This window comes from Larus michahellis (assembly GCF_964199755.1).
Source record: "Larus michahellis chromosome W unlocalized genomic scaffold, bLarMic1.1 SUPER_W_unloc_1, whole genome shotgun sequence".
Classification (NCBI taxonomy): Eukaryota; Metazoa; Chordata; class Aves; order Charadriiformes; family Laridae; genus Larus; species Larus michahellis.
The window spans coordinates 2,252,290-2,267,599 of record NW_027435888.1 but is presented as its reverse complement, the minus strand read 5'-3'; the positions used below and the strand labels follow the sequence as shown (position 1 = coordinate 2,267,599).

At 47.7% G+C, this 15,310-nt stretch overlaps 1 protein-coding gene across 1 annotated transcript in view; it reads left to right on the top strand.

Moving 5' to 3' along the window:
• Positions 1-12,307, top strand: part of LOC141736714 (antigen WC1.1-like) — a 34,682-nt gene extending 22,375 nt beyond the window's left edge. The window contains exon 5 of the mRNA XM_074571271.1: positions 12,248-12,307. Within this exon, the coding sequence (XP_074427372.1) occupies positions 12,248-12,307 (60 nt within the window). The remainder of the gene's footprint in view (positions 1-12,247) is intronic.
• Positions 12,308-15,310: the final 3,003 nt, after the last annotated feature.

The following is a 15,310-nucleotide window of genomic DNA, read 5'->3' as shown; positions in this document are numbered from 1 at the left end:
TCTTTTGTCATCATCATTTAAAGTGTGTTATCATTCAGCTACCACCTTCCATCTTTGCTCCGAAGGAGTGCAGAACAGAGTTTGTCTTGTATTTACCTTTCGGGGTATTCATAAAAATTGCTGATTTTACTCCAGAAGTAGAGTACTAGTCCGCATGAATAGTACTGGCAGGATATTGCTGCTAATAGGGGTTCAGTCTTGCAGCATGTACATTCTCGTAACCATTACGTGGAATACTTTAGTTAATACTGGATCCCTTGTATTGCAAAAACCCCTAGGTTCCGCTGGAGAAAGCTGTTTGGTTTTGGTTTGCTTTGTTTTGTTTTCAAAGCGCACAGCAATCTTGTTCTCTGGAGTAAAAAATTCTGGTATTTTACTTAATGCGACTTTGAAATCTGACACTATTTCTCTGCTCATGCTTCAGTTTCGTACTGTGATTTTCAGGCAATGTTTGACTGGGTGGACATTGCTGGCAGCGGGTTGGCATCTATGTCCCCAGTTGGAACAGGTCTGGAGACAGTGAAGCAGCAAACTGAGGAACTTAAGGTATGAACGAGCAATTTATTTCATTTCTATTTTCATCGGTCTGCATTTTCCTGTGGTGTTTAGTATTTTTCTGTATTTTTCAAGAGTCAAAAGCAATTTTCAACTTCTAGTAGAAAAGAATCTGTATGAAAATTTCAGATAACATTTCATTGCACACTTTTCATTTTAAAATGTGTTTAATTTTAAAATCTATTCCAGATTTTGGTGAAAGTACATTTTATTTTGTGACTGTGTTCCGACAGCTGAGAAATACTTGTAGTGGCATTCCTTGTCTTTCACAGGCTGTAAGGTTATTATGTGCAGGGTTCTTTTGCTGTGACTTTTACGTGTTCTGGTTTCTACCGTGAACAGCTTCCTTGAGGCTCTGAAAGAATGCCTCCACAGCTTCACTTCTGCAATTACAGGCTTTACCTAAATGCTCACACAGATCACAACATTCCCAGTACATTAGGAAGCTGAAAATCAAAATTTCAGGCTAACTTAGACCTTCAGAAGCCTGTCTTTGTGGATCTGTGACTTGAGTATGCTCCTGATGTCAGTAGGCTGTTATGCGATATATAAAAACCAGGGATGTGTAACGATCAGGTAATGTCCTTGGTTTCATGGCTCGCTTGTACTTTTTTTGGCTGTGGGCAGGTTGTTTAGTCTATCTATTTTATGATGTAACTTCAAATGACCCATAATCTTACGTACTTCAGAAGAACACACCTAGGCGAGTTGTTCAGAGTGCTGTCCCAGTTGCATGTACCAGAGAGGGTGTTCTGCTGAAGAAAATTTGCTTTCAGGTCTTCTGAAAAACAATTCTATATGAAGTTTCACGGATGGTGTTATCACAACCCCCAGAGCTAGAAGTGACTCCAGATGCGTTCTGCCTTTTGTACAGACCAGAGAGATCGTTGGAGAATACTTTCCTATTAGCCATCTTTGCCATTCTGTGGTCACAGTTAGCAATACCTGCTAGACCATTAAGACACTGCTGCAGATTCTCAGTTTGCTGCGACTGTCGGGGTGATCGGTGTCTTACAAGCATTTTTACCCTGGATGACAACCCCCCAAACGTACGAAAGCTGAGAGGGATGCATTGGTATTGTAAATACTGCTGTACTGTGCTGTATTCCAGAAGGTCACTACTTGTGATAAGTTTACGTGTATTCTTTTTCTATTTACCGTAGCAATTTCAGACAGAAGCTTGTCAGCAGCAGATGGAAATGGAAGGACTGAGCCGTCAGGCAGAGCTGTTGCTGCAGAAGGTAAGAGAGGAGAGTGACAAGCACGCAGCTCAAGACCTTGTCTGAGAGCTCAAACTAATGTGGGACAGCCTAGAAGAAAAAGTCATCAATAGGCAGGTAAATAAACTTGAAGGTGGGGGCTTTCTTCATGACTTAGATTTTTGAGAAAAGCTTCTTAGTGTGTATCATGTTTGCATCAATTTACACATTTATTCCTTTTGGTTTGGAAATTACAGAACTATAATCCAAAGGGAAACGTTGGGGGACCTGCTTCAGCACCTGGAGGTGCACAAATCTATGGGGCCGGATGGGATCCACCCAAGGGTACTGAAGGAGCTGTTGGAAGTGCTCGCCAGGCCACTTTGCATCATTTATGAGCAGTCCTGGACAACCGGGGAGGTCCCAGCTGACTGGAGGTTGGCAAATGTGACACCCATCCACAAGAAGGGCCGGAAGGAGAATCCAGGGAACTACAGGCCAGTCAGCCTGACCGCGGTGCCTGGGAAGGTCATGGAACAGATCATCCTCGGTGCTATTGCACGGCACATGCAGGAGAAGAGGGTGATCAGGCCCAGTCAGCATGGGTTTGTGAAAGGCAGGTCATGCCTGTCAAACCTGATCTCCTTCTATGATAAGGTGACCCACTTAGTGGATGAGGGAAAGGCTGTGGATGTTGTCTACCTGGATTTTTGCAAAGCTTTTGACACTGTTTCCCACAGCATTCTCCTGGAGAAACTGGCTGCTCATGGCCCGGACAGGTGTACTCTTCGCCGGCTAAAAGTCTGGGTGGACGGCCGTGCCCAGAGAGTGGTGGTAAATGGAGTTAAATGCAGTTGGTGTCCGGTCACAAGTGGTGTCCCCCAGGGCTCGGTGCTGGGGCCGGTTCTCTTTAATATCTTTATCAATGATCTGGATGAGGGGATCGAATGCACCCTCAGTAAGTTCGCAGGTGACACTAAGCCGGGCGGGCGTGTTGATCTGCTTGAGGGTAGGTTGGCTCTGCAGAGGGATCTGGACAGGCTGGACCAATGGGCGTAGGCCAATGGTATGAGGTTCAACAAGGCCAAGTGCCAGGTCCTGCACTCGGGTCACACCAACCCCATGCAGCGCTACAGGGTTGCGGCGGAGTGGCTCGAAAGTTGCCCGGCAGAAAAGGACCTGGGTTTGTTGGTGGACAGCCGGCTGAATATGAGCCAGCAGTGTGCCCAGGTGGCCAAGAAGGGCAACAGCATCCTGGCCTGTATCAGGAATAGTGTGGTGAGCTGGACTAGGGAAGTGATCATCCCCCTGTACTCGGCACTGGTGAGGCCCCACCTCGAGTTCTGCCTTCAGTTTTGGGCCCCGCACTACAAGAAGGACAGTGAGGTGTTGGAGCGTGTCCAGAGAAGGGCTACAAAGCTGGTGAGGGGTCTGGAGGACAAACCTTATGAGGAACGACTGAGGGAGCTGGGGTTGTTTAGCCTGGAGAAGAGGAGGCTGAGGGGAGACCTTATCACCCTCTACAACTCCCTGAAAGGAGGTTGTAGAGAGATGGGGGCTGACCTCTTCTCCCTGGTGACAAGTGATAGGACGAGAGGAAACGGGTTCAAGTTATGTCAGGGGAGGTTTAGATTGGATATTAGGAAACATTTTTTCACTGAAAGGGTTATTAAACATTGGAATAGGCTGCCCAGGGCGGTGGTGGATTCACCATCCCTGGAGGTGTTTAAAAAAAGGGTAGATGTGGTACTTAGGGACATGGTTTAGAAGTGGTTTTTGTCAGGGTAGGTTAATGGTTGGACTTGATGATCTTAAAGGTCCCTTCCAACCTCAGCGATTCTATGATTCTATGATTCTATATATAATATAATTTGAATTTTACAATTTATTGAGTTGCTTTTGTGGTTTTTAAACCCTTAGCAGTATTTTTTGTCACTTCCTCTGTCAGCAGTGCCATCTTGAATCATTATTATTTCATTTTGATTAGTTGATGATATCTTAAGTAGCGGTTGAAAACATGTTTATATGTGCAAAAGTAATATTAGCTGCTGAACTGAGCACTTTAAAAAAAAAAAAAGACACAACTTAATCCTTAACTGTTTCAGTGCTCTTTCCTTAAATTATCAAAGTGAAAGAGAGATTTAAAGATGCAGTGCTTTGAAGTGTATTTTTTTTCCTAAATTGAATCATTTCACAAGAAAGAAAAGGTTTTAAAGATCATGCAGCAAATGGCATTTCTATTGAAATTCTGTTGTAAGTGATAAAAAACTCCTGTCGTATCTCCGACGAGAGAACCTTCCAGCTGAACTCTGCTCTGGCTACGTGGGGTCTCTGAAGGTTAGGGATTTAAGACTGGCGTGTGAGGCTTTACAGGGGAATGGCAACCTCGGCTCTGAGTACGAAGCTGTTGCTTGTCTTGGATGACTGTTTCTCCCTGGGTTTATGATATCAGATGCACGGACGCTGCTCTGGATTGTGGTGACTAATGCTAACATAAGCCAATTCAATAGCATTGTGAAACCATTTCCTTGTTAATTTTATTTTTCCTCTAGCGCAAGCTGGAAGGTGCCTTGCTCGCCTTGGGGCAGTTCCAGCGCACCCTGGATGAGCTGCTGACGTGGCTGACGCATACAGAAGACTTGCTGAATGAACAGAAACCTCTGGGTGGAGACCCCAGGGCTATTGAAATTGAACTTGCCAAACATCATGTGTGTAATTATGATGAGCGTTAACTGAAATGTTCCTTTGATGTTTATCTGAGTGATGAGTCTTGTAGTAAAACTTAGCACTCCGTAAATAATTCTCTAGAGATTTTCAAGATGCAGAGTATAGCTGAAACGCAGGCTTGGAATAACTAATATTTTTCCTCTTACTCCTCCATATTCTTTCCTTCCTTTGCGTGTGCCATGCGAGTGACATAGGTTTTAGCTAAACAGAGCAACTCACCCTAGTCTCCACTTTTATTCACCTTAATTTGACCCAGGGAACTTAAAAGTTATTGAACCTGCTGCTGTCCCTGAAGCAGTAACCTCCTTGATTAGTTCTGTTTAAGCCAGGTCTCACAAAATGTATGCGGCCATTACGCATCTTTCGTTCTTGTTTCTTCCTTCTCAGAAAATAGCCATTTGCTGTTTTGAATTCTGCAGAATTTTATCCCAATTGGATCCAACTAACAAGAAGAATGGAATGCTTCTCTGAAAATCTCAGCCATCTTTAGGAAGGTGTCCGTGCCCCCATCTTCTTCTCTTGTTACATACAATTTAGGGGTTTTTTAAATATTTTTTTTTAGTATTTTTACTGATTATTGTGCCTGTGGAGCCCACGGAAGAATGCTTCTGTTGTGCCTTTTATTTTGAAGAGTGCCTCCCAGGAGCAAGAGATCTTCTCTGCCTCCTTGTGTGACTTGGTGTGCTGTCCATGATGATGTGTTGTTTCTAGGCCTGAAGATTTCAAACTAACCTCCTAAATCCCCTCCTTTCCTTTCAATCTGCCATTTAATTTTTGGCCTGCAGATGATGTGAGAAGTATTCAGAGCCCATTTTGGATCTAGAGAGAATTGATTGAAATTGACGGGACACGGATAATTAAGGCATTTTCCTTGTTTGTGGTAATGCAGCTCTGCAGCTGCTGAAGCCTTTTGTGTGGTCGGTTGGAACTTGAGCAGAGAAAATACCTACGTGCCCTGTGCAACTACTGTTAGAAAGAGGCCCTCAAAAAAAATAAAGTCACAAATCCAGCGTCCGCTCCATGAACCTTTTATATTCTTATCTAACGGAAGCGGTTTACTCTGAAGAAGCGTCCAGACGTTGTTTGTGGCTTCATCTGCCTTCAGTGCTGAAGGAGTTCAGCAAACACATGAATGAATCTGCCTCCTTTTTGTAAAACGGAGTTTATAGGTTAGGAAGTGCAGACAGTAGTGCATCCTGTGGTAGCCTGGAAAAACATCCATCTCTGGAATAACTTTGGCAAGAATAGACCTTGTTCCTAGTGAGCCTCATCAGGAAGGACGGGAAAAGATGCATATGCTTCTGTGAATATCCCTCTTTTTCGCCCTGTTAGGAAAATAAAATAACGAATAGCTTCCAGTGCTTAGTTTAGAAGAACTAAATCAAATGAGCTGCGCATTTATCCATTTATGTGGATCCAATTAGGAAGTGTGTTCAGTGAAGTCGAATGGAAAGTGAATCACCAAGTGAGGAAATTGCTTTTTGCGTTTTTAGATATGCTTACCCGTTGTACTTTATACTTACCCGTCCGTGGAACCTGCTTCCAAAATCAGGTTGTTTACCTTTCAGCTCTCTGGGAGGTCTGCAAAGATTCGATTTAACCGGTGTGGCTTCACTAGTGCAGCCACTACACAAAAAATACTTCAAGCACCACGTGGTCCTTCCTTTCCCAACGATGGTAAAATAATACAAACAAAAAATCCCACCCGATGCAATCCGATCAGGGTATGGGCTCGTTATCTGGGACAGGAAGGAGTAGTTTGAGGAAGGTCAAGTACCCTTCGTGTGAACGTTTGTTTTGTTTGAACGGAGTGAGACTTAACCCATTTTGTCATGTTTTAACAGGAAAGCGTTCCCCAGCCCCAGGCACGTATCTGTCAGCAGCCCAGGTGCAAATGGAAACCCAGAATCCACGGGCAAACCTTCTAGTCAGCAAATGGCAGCAAGTCTGGCTTCTGGCCTTGGAAAGAAGAAGAAAACTGAACGATGCTTTGGGCAGACTTGAAGAGGTCAGAAAAGGAATATAATTACTGTATGCATAATTTTGTTTACCCTGGGTTAAATGGTAAATACTGTCAACGACTTCCACATTTGTTGCATTCTATTGTATGACGCAGCTAACTGAAAACATTGCGATACACAGGGTCCCACCCGCAGGGAGGAGCAGAGGGGACAGGTGACCCCAGACTGACCAACAGGGTATTCCATCCCATCTGCATCATGCTCAGTATAAAAGCTGAGGGATCAAAGGGGCAAAGGGGGCTCTGGCTCGTTTTTTCTTCAATGGCCGACGTCTGAGGAGGACCCTGTCTGTTCGTCTGCCTTTGATCCCGATCCGAGCACTCCGGACTCTAGTTCCGGAATTCAGCTCCTGTCCGTCGCCGACTCCAGTCTGGGACTTTCCCTGTGTCTGCTGCTGACGCCATCGTCATCCTGGGAGCTGGATACGGTTTTGTATATATTGTATGCTTTTTTTCTTTAATTTTTATTATTCTATTACTTTATACTATTTTCTTATTTATTATTATTTTCATTAAAGTAGTTTAGTTCTTTTTCTAAACTCGTAAATCTCCTTATCTCTTCCTCTCCTCTCTGAGGAGAGAGTCGGGGGAGGGCCATCTGTCGTTCTGATCGGCCAATCTGGCCAAAACCGCGGCACATTTTTACAGAACTATTTTTACAGTCAACGCAGAGTACTACAGCTGTAGCTGAAAACATAAAACAAGTGTTTTTGCTGATCAAGTGTGCAAGAACATGTCCCAGTGAACGGGTGACTATGTCAGTTCTATTGAGGGAAGCGTCCCATTTATTATCGGCACATTTTTTAGTAAGACTGTGGTTAGGAATAAGATCCGTCCTGTAAGGTAGCAAGTACCTTCCCCTTCACGCTGGAGTGCGTGAGTCTGTCGTGGCTGTGTCCTCAGCTGTGCCTGTTAAATGTTTCCGTGTGCTCAGGATGCAGTCATTGGTGCTTGGTTGAGGATTTCTGCTGATTTGCGGGATTGAACTTTGGTGAAAGTTTATCATGTGGCTGTTGGTTTTCTTTCTGTTTTGAGTAGGGATGCACATCTGCTGTTATTAAAGCCATCGCCAAGAGATTCTGCATCAGCCAAGTGACGTGTTTCCAGAGCTTCTCTGCGCGGTGCCGCTACTGGGAAGTAATTCCCCAGGCCAGCGATGGGTGGGCTGTTGGAGTTGCTGATGAACTTCTTGGAAAAAGGGACAAATTAGGAAGAGCGGAGCATTCCTGGTACGTAGAATTGTAATAAGTAACTAAAGGTGATTTGCTGATCGAACAAGTTAAGCAAGAGGAACGAACCCATTGTGGCAGTCTTGAGAACTCCCTGTTTTACCAGAAGAGACATGTCCACAATGTTGTCTTGCTACACCAACATGGGAACTCCTGTTTGACAAAAAGCTTAACCACAATGTTATCAGAATGTATTGTTTTGAGCTGATTCTGTGACCAACTTTTTATCTAAACTACCTCAAGCAAGAAGCTACAGAGGGGTGTACCGAAGATGTCAAAACTGACCTCCATGAAGATAAAAAGAGCTGCTCAGCTTGCTTGAATTTGCGAGCCTTTGGTGGAGTTGCAACTCCCCGGCCGCCCAGCACTGCTTTTGCCTTCCTACCTCAATAAATATTTATTGAATCTATTTTGGACTCGATTTATTTTAAATTCAACTATAACAGAATGGCTAGGTCCCAAAGAGCAGCTGTCAGCGTGGCACAGAGATCAAGAAACATTATTCTGCAAGGGTAAACCGTTGAAGGTTGGATTTTGCTGGAGCTACAAAAGAAGACCGTGTCCTTTTATTCCATCGCTGACAAAGAAATGCTTTTGCACACCTTTGAAATCAATACCTCACCTCCTCTTTACCCTGCTTTCTGGCTATGTAGTTGTCGTGGTTTAACCTCAGACAGCAACAAAGAACCACGTGCCGCTCGCTTGGGCCTTCCCGATACAGGAAGAATCTGAAGAAAACGGTAAAACTCTTGGGTTGAGACAAAGGCAGTTTAACAGAACAGCAAAGGGAACAAGCAAACACCAACAATAACACGGACAGAGGAATATACAAACATGATTACGGAACCGCCGCTCCCCGCCGGACCCTGGACGCCCCAGCCCGCTCCAAGCTACGACTTCCTGCCCCCTCCCCCGACTTTCTGCCCCCTCCCCCAGCAGCTCAGGGTGGGCATGGCTCACATGGCATGGAATACCAGGAAAAATTAACCCTATCCCCGCCGGAAACAGGACATTATCCACCCCTTATTCCAGACCATCTATGCCATGCACAGATCTTACAGGTTCCAATGAATTGCCACCACGTTCCCCTGTCATATATATACACATATATATTCATGCGGATATAATGCCCTTAGTTTATGGGCCATCCCTCCAAAGTGTCCGTTGAGTTCTTGTAATCCATGGCTTTGGGCTCCATCTGTTAGAACAGTCTCTCAGGGCAGGTGAGATGCTGGGTGGTGCTGGTCTGTTGTATGCTGTATTTTTCGGAGCTTGTGACTGGTGCACCTGGTGTGGCTCATGCACACAGTCCATGGGCTGAAGATGTAGATCTTGAGGAAACTGCTGGGCGCCAGCTGCTGAGGTCAGTTCTGATCCTATCATCCCTGTGCCTTACTCGTAGTACAACTGATAGCAATTATAGTAATGAGGACATACAGTGACAGTGTTACTTAGTAATTAACAACACACAATCTGATTCATTGGCTATTCTCACCCAAAATCAGGTCCCCATGAGGTACACATCGGACTTCCCCATCCTGCCACATCACCCACCAAGTGCACCCAGGTCCTTGGGCAAAAGCAATCCCATGGGTGGGTTTGCCTTTGCCTGAGGCAGGACTGACCCAGACTGTCTTCCCTGGCATATTCTTCATGTGCACTACGGGGACTTTATCCCTTTCTACGGTACGTGGAAGTGTTGATTGGGCAGGGCCAGCCCCATTGGTAGATCCCCTGGTGTTAACTAGCCAGGTAGCCTTTGCTAAATGTGCATCCCAATGTTTTAAAGTCCCACCACCCATTGCTCTCAGTGTAGTTTTTAACAGCCCATTGTATCGTTCCATCTTCCCAGAGGCTGGTGCGTGATAGGGGATGTGATGTACCCACTCGATACCATGCTCTTTGGCCCAGGTGTCTATGAGGCTGTTTCGGAAATGAGTCCCGTTGTCCGACTCAGTTCTCTCTGGGGTACCATGTCGCCACAGGACTTGTTTTTCAAGGCCCAGGATAGTGTTCTGGGCAGTGGCATGGGGCACAGGGTATGTTTCCAGCCATCCAGTGGTTGCTTCCACCACTGTGAGCACACGGCGCTTGCCTTGATGGGTTTGTGGCAGTGTGATGTAATCAATCTGCCAGGCCTCCCCAGATTTGTATTTCAGCCATCACCCTCCATACCAAAGAGGCTTCAAACGCTTGGCTTGCTTGATTGCAGCACATGTCTCACATTCATGGATGACCTGTGCAACAGTGTCCATGGTCAAGTCCACCCCTCGGTCACGAGCCCATCTATATGTCGCATCTCTTCCTTGATGGCCTGAGGAGTCATGGGCCCACCGAGTTATGAATAGTTCACCCTTATGTTGCCAGTCCAGATCCACCTGAGCCACATCAATCCTAGCAGCCCGATCCACCTGCTGCTTGTTCTGATGTTCCTCCGTGGCCCCATTCTTCGGTACAAGGGCATCTACGTGGCGTACTTTCACAACCAGATTCTCTATCCGGGCAGCAATATCTTGCCATAGGTCAGCAGCCCAGATGGGTTTGCCTCTGCGCTGCCAGTTGCCCTGCTTCCACTGCTGTAACCACCCCCACAGAGCATTTGCCACCATCCATGAGTCAGTGTAGAGATAAAGTACTGGCCATTTTTCTCACTTGGCAATGGCCAAAGCCAGCTGAATGGCTTTCACCTCTGCCAACTGGCTCGATTCACCCTGTCCCTCACTGGCCTCTGCAACTTGTCGTGTAGGACTCCACACAGCAGCCTTCCACTTTCCATGCTTTACCACAATCCGGCAGGACCTATCAGTGAACAGGGCATATTTCTTCTCATTTTCTGGCAGTTTATTATATGGTGGGGCCTCTTCTGCACGCGTCACCTCCTCCCCTGGTGACATTCCGAAATCCTTGCCTTCTGGCCAGTCCATGATCACTTCCAGAATTCCTGGGCGACTGGGGTTTCCCATTCGAGTTCGCTGTGTGATCAGTGCAATCCACTTGCTCCATGTGGCATCAGTTGCATGATGTGTGGTGGGGACCCTTTCTTTGAACATCGAGCCCAGCACCGGCAGTCGAGGTGCTGGGAGGAGCTGTGCTTTTGCAAAAGAAAAACAAATCTTTTTCCCCATCAGGGCAGACAAACATTGCAGCAGGTTGCCCAGAGGGGCAGTACTGCCTTCATCCTTCAATATTTTTAATTCCTTACTGCATAAATTCCTTAGCAACCTGGTCTGCTCCCATAGCTCATCCTGTTGTGAGCAGCAGCTACAAGCAGAGACCTCCTGAGGTGCCTAAATGCTGAATAATGCTGATTTCTTCCCCTCTCTCTCTGCCCTTGTTGATGGTGGGGGAAGTGCTTGGGTTCCCTGTGACCATGGAAGTGAATGAGATGCCAGTACAGTCAGATCAACGGCGGCTTCCTTGTCCTGCTGCAGGCAGTGTTGCGCAGATGCAGGGCTGCCCCACAGGTACCCCCTAACAGCCCTCATCCTATCCATTGCTTCACCTTTCATTCCCTTTTCCACTCTTTTCCCCCCCTCGAGTTCTTCTCTTGGACCATCCTCATCCCCTCCAATACAAACAGCCAAGTCCTTTTCACTGCTTCCTTTCTTTGTCCTTCCCATGGTGTTTCTGAGATGGTGCCAGTGACACTTTCCACCTTTGACATGACTTGATTACACCAGGAACCCCTTTTCTTACCTCTGCTGTCCTACAGCTACTCATGTTGGGAGAGGAACCAGGACTCAGGATGAACCATAAATAATGAACCTTAAATACTGACGTGCTGGAGCTTCAGTGCACAGGGACCTTGAGACACCTGGGGACGTGGCCAACGGAAACTTCTTCAAGTTTTTCAAGGAGAAGGGGCAAAGTGGGAGAGGACCAGGTGAGGAGTGAGTCTGAGGAGAGGGGCCTGGGCATTTTGAGGGATGCCATATGAGCCTCTGGTAAAGGCTCAGCACCATTAAGGCCAGCTGCATATAGGGTGGTGTTAGAAGGACCAAGGCCACCCAGACAAGGGCAGTTATCGTCCCCCTTGACTCAGCACTGGTGTGGCCACATCTGCTCTCATACTGTCACAGAAGGGTTTTGGTTTGAAGGGACCTTGAAAGATCATCTAGTCCAACCCCTTCTTTTCAGGGAAGTCTTCCACAAGATCAGGATGCTCAAAGCTCCGCCCAACCTGTCCTTTGTCACTTCCAGTGATGGGACACCCACAGCTTCTCGGAGCAACCTTTTCCAGTGCCTCACCTCCCTCACTGTGAAACATTTCTTCCTTCTATCCAATACAAATCTTCCCTCATTCAGTTTAAAACCATTGTCCCTTGTCCTGGCATTACTGATGCTGGTAAAATGTCTCTCTCCCTTCCTTTTAAGCCTTCTGTAGGTATGGAAAGGCCACAGGAAGATTTCCTCTGAGCTTTTTGTTTCCAGGCTGAATAACCCCAGCTCTCAGCCTTTCTTCATAGGTGATTTTTGGTGATCCTTCTCTTGACCCTCTGACCCTCTTGACCCTGTAGACAGGTCCCTGTCTTTCTTGTGCTGCGGAAGAACTGGACATCGTCTTTCAGGTGAAGTAGCATGCGATCACCGTAGAGAGGGCGAATCCCCTTCTTCAACACTTCTTTTGATGACACCAAGGGTATGATTGGCTTTTCAAGCACACATTGCCAGCTCACATCCATTTGCTCACACACCAGTATCCCCAAGTCCTTCTTCACAGGGCTGCTCTCAATCCATTCATCCCCCAGTCCATCTTGATACTGGGGATTGCCCCGACGCAGGTGCAGAACTTTGCACTTGGCCTTGATGAAATTCCAGAGGTTCACATGTGTCCTGTTCACCAGTTACTAAAAATACTGAAGGTTTCCTTCCCAAGGTTTAGATTCTTGGCTATACTTTTCACCTGGCATATATCCTTTCAGGTCATGAATTCCACCAGGGCATGAACACTGCAGCCCAGGTTGCCACCAATCGTGGTCTTGCCATAAGTTGCTTTGAGTTGGTCAGCAAGAGGTCTCATAATGCTTCTTTCTCTGGTCTTTCTTTTCTTTCACGTGACCTGTGTGGAGAGGCCGAGGGACATGGACCTCTCTAGCCTGGTGATGTCAGTTCATGACAGTAAAAGAGTAGCCTGAAAGTAGCAGTTTCAGGTGGTTACAAGGTGGTTTCAGAGATGACAGAGCTTTCCTTGGCATTGGGAAACCACCTGAGAAAGGGAAACCATCACAAAGTGCAGCTTGGGAAGTCGAGATTGACCATAAGGAGAAGGAAATGTCCCTTGAAGGGCAGTGCTGTGGTAGAACAGGTCACCCTGAGGAGCCTGGATCAGCGCAATGCTGGGTGTTTCAAGGCAACAGCAGGGAGGAAGAAGAGATACCAGTAAAGGCAGAGAGATGTCACGGTGGGAGCACGGTGGAGAAATAGGTCGTGTGTCCCCAGCCTGCAGGGAAATGGGGGCATGTGTAGGACAGTGTAGGGCAGCCTGCGATGGACACAGGCAAGGGCAGTGGCAGGGCAGGAAGGCCCCAGCAGAAGTGAGGTCTTTGTCCCCTTAGCTGTACCAGTTGTCACTGCCACCAAAGCCCGAAAGGAGACACATTCATCTCATGGAACTGGGGCATTGGTGCTTCCTTGCACCCCCACAGGGTGGCTGGGAGGTGTGGTACTACACCCTGCATCGCACACCCCACGTGACACTGCCCCAGGAAGAGCCCCAGGTCATTTGCCTCTGAGAGAGAAGATCCTTGGGAAGGACTCAACTCTCCCAGCTCTACCATTACTCAGTCTGGCTGGGATGGAGTTCATTTTCTTCATATCGGCCTGTACGCTGCTGTGTTTTGGATGTGTGACTGAAACATGGCTGATAACTCACTGAAGGTTTAGCTGCTTCTCAACCGGGCTTTGCACAGCATCAAGGCTGCCTTCCTGTTTCTCAGTTTGCCTTGGACTGCCGTGTGCCGTTAGGGACCAAGCAGACCAAAGGGAGAAGTCATGCCCTATAATGCCTTGCTCAGTAATGAAGTTGGGAGGTAGTCTTTGCAAGGTTGCTGTTGCTCGAATATTGGCTGGGCATTGGGCTGCTTGTGGGAGGTGGTGACTGATTGCCTTTGCATCATTGTGTTAGGTTTTTCTTTTCTTTTTCCCTCTTCTTCCTTCATTTATTAAACTTTATATCTCAACCCACGAGTTTGTCTTGCTTTGGCTCTCAGGATTCTCTCCTCTGTCCCTCTGTGCTGGGGCTGGAGTGAGCGAGTGGCTGGTGTGTGCTTAGTTGCTGGCCAGGGTCACCCACCACAACCCTCTTGAACAATAAAGTCTGTGGCTGAAGCTCTTGTCACTCAGACAAGATCAGTCTGCTGATCACCTTACACCTGTAGTGATGGTAACAGGAGCAGCCAGGGGGTGGGCTTGTGAGGGGCAATGGGATTATCAGTACATCACCTCCTGCACCCATCAGGTGGAAAGGTTCTTCAGCATCTTCCCACCATGCTTTCTCCTGGGCTAGAGAAGAGGAGCTCAGTGATAGAGGGTGAGTCCCCTGCAGGGGCAGAAACTGGCACTGGCCCTTCCTGCGTTTCCTGAGGTTCTTGCCGACACATGCTCTCCTCCTCCTTGAACCCTTTCCCTGGTCACAAAGGACTGGAGACCTTTCCAGTGAAGACTCAGGCAAAGAAGCCTTTGAGTCCCTCAGCCGCACCTGTGTCTGCTCTTATGAAATCCCCCTCCCCATTCTGCAGCCGCCCTGCATTTTCCATGTTCAGCCTTGGTCTCTCATGAGCGACCAAAGCTCCTCTTCTTCCTCTTCACTTTTCTTACAGCCACCAACTCCAGGCGAGCTTTGCTGTTCCCTAAAGCATACCTCCACAACAAAGGCAATTTATAAATTCCTTCTGTGTAACCTGTCCTTGCTGTCACCTCTGGGCAGCTGCTTCATGGTCCCTCTCAATGACCTGTCCCTACCCCAGGAGCCCAATGCACGGCCCCACAGCCCTGCTGTGAAGGCACACCACAGAGTAGTGTGCATTCAGGGGTGGGTAAAAGCCCCCCAGCACCATCACCTGGGCAGTCGTCTTTGTCCCAGCTCCCCATAAGCATCATATTTTGGAAGCTCCCCCAGCACACGACCCCTCCCCAGTACCAGCCATGTCCCACATGGGGCTGTGCAGACAGCCCTGCTCCAGGTCTGGGCCAGGAGAGAGCCCGGGCAGGGCTGGACGTTCCCCTGATCCAGGTACTGAGCCCAGCAGGAGGATGGAGATGGCCTCGCAGTCGCACTCACCCGTAAACCTGGGGTGAGCAACCAGTGCTGGAAACGGTCGGTGAGACAGACCGGTGGGTAAGAAAGGCTGTCCATGCCACCAGGGGCACAGACCAGCCTCCTCTCTCCTGCACCTGCCTGGCTTTAATGCTTTCCACAAGCCCTGGCTCTGCACCACAAACACTCTGGTGTGAGTCCTCACCCCGCATGGGCACACGGTACAAGCTGCACTCCGAGGATTTTTCCTCCTGGGCACTTTCCAGCCCAGCCCAGCTCCCTCCAAGCTCTGCCACCTCCCCTGCCCTCTCTCCATCCCAGCCCA